General features: G+C 47.6%; 1 protein-coding gene across 1 annotated transcript; it reads left to right on the forward strand.

Annotated features, from left to right (window-relative positions):
- The first annotated feature begins 5,313 nt into the window (after positions 1–5,313).
- On the forward strand, positions 5,314–8,939 carry CLDN5 (claudin 5). The gene has a single exon (XM_075321116.1). The coding sequence runs from the start codon at positions 5,368–5,370 to the stop codon at positions 6,013–6,015; it is 648 nt and encodes a 215-aa protein (XP_075177231.1). The 5' UTR covers positions 5,314–5,367; the 3' UTR covers positions 6,016–8,939.
- Positions 8,940–9,331: the final 392 nt, after the last annotated feature.

The raw sequence follows: 9,331 nt of genomic DNA on the forward strand, positions 1-9,331 counted from the left end.
GGGGTCGCAGGTGTATCTATAGAGGTGACCATCCTTACATAGCACTGAGTATAGGGGGTCGCAGGTGTATCTATAGAGGTGACTATTCTTACATAGTACTAGGTATAGGGGGTCGCAGATGTATCTATAGAGGTGCCCATCCTTACATAGCACTGAGTATAGGGGGTCGCAGGTGTATCTATAGAGGTGACCATCCTTACATAGCATTGGCATAGGAGGTCGCAGGTGTATCTATAGAGGTGACCATCCTTACATAGCATTGGTATAGGGGGTCGCAGGTGTATCTATAGAGGTGACTATTCTTACATAGCACTAGGTATAGGGGGTCGCAGATGTATCTATAGATGTGACCATCCTTATACAGCAATAGGTATAGGGGGTCACAGGTGTATCTACAGAGGTGACCATCCTTACATAGCACTGGGTATAGGGGGTCGCAGGTGTATCTATAGAGGTGACCATCCTTACATTGCACTAGGTATAGGGGGTCGCAGGTTTATCTACAGAGGTGACCATCCTTACATAACACTGAATATAGGGGGTCGCAGGTGTATCTATAGAGGTGACCATCCTTACATAGCACTGAGTATAGGGGGTCGCAGGTGTATCTATAGAGGTGACCATCCTTACATAGCACTGAGTATAGGGGGTCGCAGATATATCTATAGAGGTGACCATCCTTACATTGCACTGAGTATAGGGGGTCGCAGGTGTATCTATAGAGGTGACCATCCTTACATAGCACTGAGTATAGGGGGTCGCAGGTGTATCTATAGAGGTGACTATTCTTACATAGTACTAGGTATAGGGGGTCGCAGATGTATCTATAGAGGTGCCCATCCTTACATAGCACTGAGTATAGGGGGTCGCAGGTGTATCTATAGAGGTGACCATCCTTACATAGCATTGGCATAGGAGGTCGCAGGTGTATCTATAGAGGTGACCATCCTTACATAGCATTGGTATAGGGGGTCGCAGGTGTATCTATAGAGGTGACTATTCTTACATAGCACTAGGTATAGGGGGTCGCAGATGTATCTATAGATGTGACCATCCTTATACAGCAATAGGTATAGGGGGTCACAGGTGTATCTACAGAGGTGACCATCCTTACATAGCACTGGGTATAGGGGGTCGCAGGTGTATCTATAGAGGTGACCATCCTTACATTGCACTAGGTATAGGGGGTCGCAGGTTTATCTACAGAGGTGACCATCCTTACATAACACTGAATATAGGGGGTCGCAGGTGTATCTATAGAGGTGACCATCCTTACATAGCACTGAGTATAGGGGGTCGCAGGTGTATCTATAGAGGTGACCATCCTAACATAGCATTGGTATAGGGGGTCGCAGGTGTATCTATAGAGGTGACCATCCTTACATTGCACTAGGTATAGGGGGGGGTCACAGGTGTATCTATAGAGGTGACCATCCTTACATAGCATTGGTATAGGTGGTCGCAGGTGTATCTATAGAGGTAACCATCCTTACATAGCACTAGGTATAGGGGGTTGCAGGTTTATCTACAGAGGTGACCATCCTTACATAGCACTGAGTATAGGGGGTCGCAGGTGTATCTATAGAGGTGACCATCCTTACATAGCACTGAGTATAGGGGGTCGCAGGTGTATCTATAGAGGTGACCATCCTTACATAGCATTGGTATAGGAGGTCGCAGGTGTATGTATAGAGACGACCATCCTTACATAGCACTAGGTATAGGGGGTCGCAGATGTATCTATAGAGGTGATCATCCTTACATAGCACTAGGTATAGGGGGTCGCAGATGTATCTATAGAGGTGACCATCCTTACATAGCACTTGGTATAGGGGGTCGCAGGTGTATCTATAGAGGTGACCATCCTTACATAGCACTGGGTATAGGGGGTCACAGGTGTATCTATAGAGGTGACCATACTTACATAGCACAGAGTATAGGGGGTCGCAGGTTTATCTACAGAGGTGACCATCCTTACATAGCACTGAGTATAGGGGGTCGCAGGTGTATCTATAGAGGTGACCATACTTACATAGCACTGAGTATAGGGGGTCGCAGGTGTATCTATAGAGGTGACCATACTTACATAGCACAGAGTATAGGGGGTCGCAGGTTTATCTACAGAGGTGACCATCCTTACATAGCACTGAATATAGGGGGTCGCAGGTGTATCTATAGAGGTGACCATACTTACATAGCACTGAGTATAGGGGGTCGCAGGTGTATCTATAGAGGTGACCATCCTTACATAGCACTGAGTATAGGGGGTCGCAGGTGTATCTATAGAGGTGACCATCCTTACATAGCACTGAGTATAGGGGGTCGCAGATGTATCTATAGAGGTGACCATCCTTACATAGCACTAGGTATAGGTGGTCGCAGGTGTATCTATAGAGGTGACCATACTTACATAGCACTGAGTATAGGGGGTCGCAGGTTTATCTACAGAGGTGACCATCCTTACATAGCACTGAATATAGGGGGTCGCAGGTGTATCTATAGAGGTGACCATCCTTACATAGCACTGAGTATAGGGGGTCGCAGGTGTATCTATAGAGGTGACCATACTTACATAGCACTGAGTATAGGGGGTCGCAGGTGTATCTATAGAGGTGACCATCCTTACATAGCACTGAGTATAGGGGGTCGCAGGTGTATCTATAGAGGTGACCATCCTTACATAGCACTGGGTATAGGGGGTCGCAGGTGTATCTATAGAGGTGACCATCCTTACATAGCACTGGGTATAGGGGGTCGCAGGTGTATCTATAGAGGTGACTATCCTTACATAGCACAAGGTATAGGGGGTCACAGGTGAATCTATAGAGGTGACCATCCTTACATAGCACTGAGTATAGGGGGTTGCAGATGTATCTATAGAGGTGACCATCCTTACATAGCACTGGGTATAGGGGGTCGCAGGTGTATCTATAGAGGTGACCATCCTTACATAGCACTGGGTATAGGGGGTCGCAGGTGTATCTATAGAGGTGACCATCCTTACATAGCACAAGGTATAGGGGGTCACAGGTGAATCTATAGAGGTGACCATCCTTACATAGCACTGGGTATAGGGGGTCGCAGGTGTATCTATAGAGGTGACCATCCTTACATAGCATTGGTATAGGAGGTCGCAGGTGTATGTATAGAGACGACCATCCTTACATAGCACTAGGTATAGGGGGTCGCAGATGTATCTATAGAGGTGATCATCCTTACATAGCACTAGGTATAGGGGGTCGCAGATGTATCTATAGAGGTGACCATCCTTACATAGCACTTGGTATAGGGGGTCGCAGGTGTATCTATAGAGGTGACCATCCTTACATAGCACTGGGTATAGGGGGTCACAGGTGTAGCTATAGAGGTGACCATACTTACATAGCACAGAGTATAGGGGGTCGCAGGTTTATCTACAGAGGTGACCATCCTTACATAGCACTGAGTATAGGGGGTCGCAGGTGTATCTATAGAGGTGACCATACTTACATAGCACTGAGTATAGGGGGTCGCAGGTGTATCTATAGAGGTGACCATACTTACATAGCACAGAGTATAGGGGGTCGCAGGTTTATCTACAGAGGTGACCATCCTTACATAGCACTGAATATAGGGGGTCGCAGGTGTATCTATAGAGGTGACCATACTTACATAGCACTGAGTATAGGGGGTCGCAGGTGTATCTATAGAGGTGACCATCCTTACATAGCACTGAGTATAGGGGGTCGCATGTGTATCTATAGAGGTGACCATCCTTACATAGCACTGGGTATAGGGGGTCGCAGGTGTATCTATAGAGGTGACCATCCTTACATAGCACTGAGTATAGGGGGTCGCAGATGTATCTATAGAGGTGACCATCCTTACATAGCACTAGGTATAGGTGGTCGCAGGTGTATCTATAGAGGTGACCATCCTTACATAGCACTGGGTATAGGGGGTCGCAGATGTATCTATAGAGGTGACCATCCTTACATAGCAGTAGGTATAGGGGGTCGCAGGTGTATCTATAGAGGTGACCATACTTACATAGCACTGAGTATAGGGGGTCGCAGGTTTATCTACAGAGGTGACCATCCTTACATAGCACTGAATATAGGGGGTCGCAGGTGTATCTATAGAGGTGACCATCCTTACATAGCACTGAGTATAGGGGGTCGCAGGTGTATCTATAGAGGTGACCATACTTACATAGCACTGAGTATAGGGGGTCGCAGGTGTATCTATAGAGGTGACCATCCTTACATAGCACTGAGTATAGGGGGTCGCAGGTGTATCTATAGAGGTGACCATCCTTATATAGCACTGAGTATAGGGGGTCGCAGGTGTATCTATAGAGGTGACCATCCTTACATAGCACTGGGTATAGGGGGTCGCAGGTGTATCTATAGAGGTGACCATCCTTACATAGCACTGAGTATAGGGGGTCGCAGGTGTATCTATAGAGGTGACCATCCTTACATAGCACTGGGTATAGGGGGTCGCAGGTGTATCTATAGAGGTGACCATCCTTACATAGCACTGGGTATAGGGGGTCGCAGGTGTATCTATAGAGGTGACTATCCTTACATAGCACAAGGTATAGGGGGTCACAGGTGAATCTATAGAGGTGACCATCCTTACATAGCACTGGGTATAGGGGGTTGCAGATGTATCTATAGAGGTGACCATCCTTACATAGCACTGGGTATAGGGGGTCGCAGGTGTATCTATAGAGGTGACCATCCTTACATAGCACTGGGTATAGGGGGTCGCAGGTGTATCTATAGAGGTGACCATCCTTACATAGCACTGGGTATAGGGGGTCGCAGATATATCTATAGAGGTGACCATCCTTACATAGCACTGAGTATAGGGGGTCGCAGGTTGTGCTGTTAGGACTGGTTTATGACAGACACTTTCAGTGATGACTATGACGCAGAATGTCTCGGGTGGTCTGACATGGCTGGGGGGGCGCAGTGTCGGTATTCCCCAGGATTTGTGTGATATGACACATGCTATGGGTCACCCCTTCCTGAGATCACAGCACACCCTGTCCCCCTCACTGCTGTTTTTTCTTTTTTATTACTTTCTGTACTTCTTGTTCTTGGTCAGGTCCCCCTCCCCCCCCCAGGAGCCCCCCCATCCCAGCCCTTCCTACCATTAGTCACTACATATCTGACTGAGCAGACCCTGACCCCAGCCTGATTGGTGGTCTCCAGATGCTGGAGCCCCTGATTGGCTGAGTGGGCAGCCCTGGGGCGAGGCTGCTCTGAAGTTGGAGAGCTACTTAATAAGGGGGGCAGAGGCTGGAGACTCACATTCACCCTGGCAGCAGCGGGCACAGTCACCCTGGAGAGCAGACCAGCCCTGGCCACACAGCACAAGATGGGTGCCTTCGCTCTGGAGATCTTCGGTCTGTCCATCTGCATCATTGGCTGGGTCGGGGTGATCCTGGCATGTGCGCTGCCCATGTGGCAGGTGTCTGCCTTCATCGAGCAGAACATCGTGGTGGCACAGTTCACCTGGGAAGGGCTGTGGATGTCGTGCGTGGTGCAGAGCACGGGGCAGATGCAGTGCAAGGTGTATGACTCTATCCTGGCGCTGGAGCCGGAGCTGCAGGCGGGCAGGGCGCTCACTGTCCTGGCTGCCATCGTGGGGCTGATCGCCCTGCTGGTCACGGTGGTCGGAGCGCAGTGCACCACCTGCTTCCAGGGCAGCAGTGTGAAGAGCCGCATCGTGTTCGCCGGGGGAGTGATGTACATCGTGACGGGGCTGCTGGTGCTCATCCCGCTGTGCTGGACCGCCAACATCGTCATCAAGGACTTCTTCAACCCCCATGTGCCAGCCTCCAAGAAGAGGGAGATGGGGGCAGCACTGTATGTCGGCTGGGCAGCCACTGCCCTCCTCCTCCTCGGTGGGGTCCTGATATGCCTGTCCTGCCCTATGAGGGGGCAGCGGACACCGCCGGTGAAGTACTCTGCCTCCCGGAGACCAACCTCCAATGGGGACTACGACAAGAAGAACTATGTGTAGGGACACCCCGGGCACAGCCCTGGCACCGTCACCTGTGGAGGAAGGAACCCCCACAAGTGACCTCCTCACGGACTAGTGCATGGGTATACGGACCTCTGCGCCCTGCAGCGGGCAGCGCCGGGCCACCATCATCTGGACGACTGGAACATTACTGGAACTTGATGCTTCTGAGTGGCGGTGTCTGCAGTCACTGTGTATATATGTGTAGATAGAAAGACATTCCTCCAAGCCAGAGGTGCCTCCTGTACCCCATGTGTGCCCACCCAGTGCTATGGGGAGGGCTAGTACAATGCTAGAGGTGCCACCTGTACCCCATGTGTGCCCACCCAGTGCTATGGGGAGGGCTAGTACAATGCTAGAGGTGCCACCTGTACCCCATGTGTGCCCACCCAGTGCTATGGGGAGGGCTAGTACAATGCTAGAGGTGCCACCTGTACCCCATGTGTGCCCACCCAGTGCTATGGGGAGGGCTAGTACAATGCTAGAGGTGCCACCTGTACCCCATGTGTGCCCACCCAGTGCTATGGGGAGGGCTAGTACAATGCTAGAGGTGCCACCTGTACCCCATGTGTGCCCACCCAGTGCTATGAGGAGGGTTATTACAAAGCTAGAGGTGCCACCTGTACCCCATGTGTGCCCACCCAGTGCTATGGGGAGGGCTAGTACAATGCTAGAGGTGCCACCTGTACCCCATGTGTGCCCACCCAGTGCTATGGGGAGGGCTAGTACAATGCTAGAGGTGCCTCCTGTACCCCATGTGTGCCCACCCAGTGCTATGGGGAGGGCTAGTACAATGCTAGAGGTGCCACCTGTACCCCATGTGTGCCCACCCAGTGCTATGAGGAGGGTTATTACAAAGCCAGAAGTGCCACCTGTACCCCATGTGTGCCCACCCAGTGCTATGGGGAGGGTTATTACAAAGCTAGAGGTGCCACCAGTACCCCATGTGTGCCCACCCAGTGGTATGGGGAGGGCTAGTACAATTCTAGAGGTGCCACTTGTACCCCTATGTGTGCCCACCCAGTGCTATGAGGAGGGTTATTACAAAGCCAGAAGTGCCACCTGTACCCTATGTGTGCCCACCCAGTGGTATGGGGAGGACTAGTACAAAACCAGAGGTGCTACCTGTACCCCATGTGTGCCCACCCAGTGTTAGGAGGGCTAGTATAAAGTCAGATGTGACACATGTACCCCCATGTGTGCCAGTACAGTGCCTGGATCATGGTAAGCAGATTGAGCTGGTATTGGCTGGTTGGATTGAGCTTTGTTCTCCCCATTATTGTGGGCAGGATTTTGTGGCATCCCCCGCTTGTTCAGTGCAGCACTTGGGGAACTTCTTCATCATGTTTTTTGTACATTTTTACTAGTATTACATTCCATGGCTGGTAAGGCTGTGTTCACACACTGGCAGAGTGGGCATAGTCGGAAACTCAATGGGCTGTCCTGTAGAAAGCATTCAGTGTCTCTAATGATAAACTACCATTATCTCACAGGTGACATCTGGCACGACGTGATATTGAGTCGCAGCACTACCACTATGTGTAAACCAGGTCTTATAACTTAGGGCAATATGGAGACTGTAGAATGGATGCCCCCTGCTTTATCTCTAGATGTATTTTCTGTTCTTTGTGGTCTGCAGAAGTCATTAAATAGTTAAATGTGGAAAAACATTGCAGTACAAAAATGCCCCAAGTAGCCTCATCCTAAGAGTATGTGCAAACTAAGGTTTCTTATATGTTTTTGCAGAGGAAACTACTCGAAAACTAGAAGTTTAAGAGGATTTGTGAAGATTTGATGAGTTTCTGCACCAAAAACTGCTAAAACCCTCAGTGTGCACCTTGTGGTTATTCTCACCCTTAGTATTTTTACGTTTTTAAAGTGGAAACCACTTAAGGAAACTTTATTTGAAGGAGTTTGTCTTTTCCTGAAGTGGTTTTGAGGACTTTTGGAACAGTTGCTTTTTCCTGAATCTTTTTTCTTGTCATTTAGCAGTGCCTAGTCTGAAGCTGATTCCATCACGATCACCCTAAAACAAGGGGCATCAGCTTTTTTCCCCATTAGACATTTTACAAATTATCTTCAGGAAAAACAAAGCTGGAATGAACAGCATAGTGGATTATCCACATAAGGGTCTGTGCAGACTTGGTCTTTTTGTTGAGTTTTCGGAGAAGAAACTGAGCAGAAACTCGGAGGTTTTTCAGGAGTATTGAGAATTGAAGGAGGATTTGGAAAGTTTCCACTCAGTTTAAGCTCCGAAAACTGTCCACATAGCCCAAAGGGTGGTTTACACGCTGCGACATCGCTAGTGATCTCGTTAGCGATGTGACACGCCAGATCACACATACGATTTCCCGAGATCGCACACGTGACCGGCGCTTAAAAAAAACAAAAAAAAAACGTATGTGCGATCTCGGCAAATCTTATCTGCGATCTGGCGTGTCACATCGCTAACAAGATCACTAGCAATGTCGCAGCGTGTAAAGCACCATTAAATGTAGAGAAAGAGATTTCCAAGTGTTTGTGAAGAAGATTTTTGAGCCGATCCACTAGAAACCCTTCAGTGTGAACATAGCCTAAGGGCTAGCAGCAGTCCCATATGAGCGGCCTGATTAATACAGTTATATATATAATGAATGAACTATTCACAGACCAGGACATTCCCTCTAATATTGTATCCAGAGGATCTGAAGGATAAGTACAATTCTCAGTATTCGCAATGCATCTCATTAGGATTTGTCCCATTTAATAACTTCTTCAGAAACTGGATTTCTTTTGTTTGGTACCTTTTTAAATACTATATAAAATGTTTTACATGTGCTGTCATTCTGTATTAAAGGATCCTTTTATTTAAATGTATGCAAAAAAAAAAAGGTGTACCAAAGTCTTTGTATTTTCAATATAAATAAATGATTTTTTAAGAAAAACACCATATTTCTTTTAATTATTTATTATATAAATATTTAAATTATGTTTTGTATTATTTTATAAATACTATATATATATATATATATATATATATATATATATATAAATATAATCCACCAGTGTGCTTGGTGACATCAAAGCTGCCAGTTTACTGACAACCATAGACAGTAATTGTAGATGATTGTTAACCCTTACATCCATCACAGCAAATCATTAGGAAAATGTATTATATGTTTGATTGATCATTAGCGTGAAATCCCGCTGTATTTGGCAAACTGACAAGTCGTTAACAATGATTCACCATGACAGCGTATTAAACATACTGGTTCTTGTGTTAAAGGTCAAGTGTGTATATTTTTTTCAATGTTACAATTAATCATTTCATATTTGG

Source organism: Anomaloglossus baeobatrachus, chromosome 1, assembly GCF_048569485.1.
Source record: "Anomaloglossus baeobatrachus isolate aAnoBae1 chromosome 1, aAnoBae1.hap1, whole genome shotgun sequence".
Taxonomy (NCBI): domain Eukaryota; kingdom Metazoa; phylum Chordata; class Amphibia; order Anura; family Aromobatidae; genus Anomaloglossus; species Anomaloglossus baeobatrachus.

What these genes read in the sequence shown, in the direction of transcription:
- CLDN5 (XM_075321116.1), top strand. Translation starts at nt 5,368, where the DNA reads ATGGGTGCCTTCGCTCTGGAGATCTTCGGTCTGTCCATCTGCATCATT.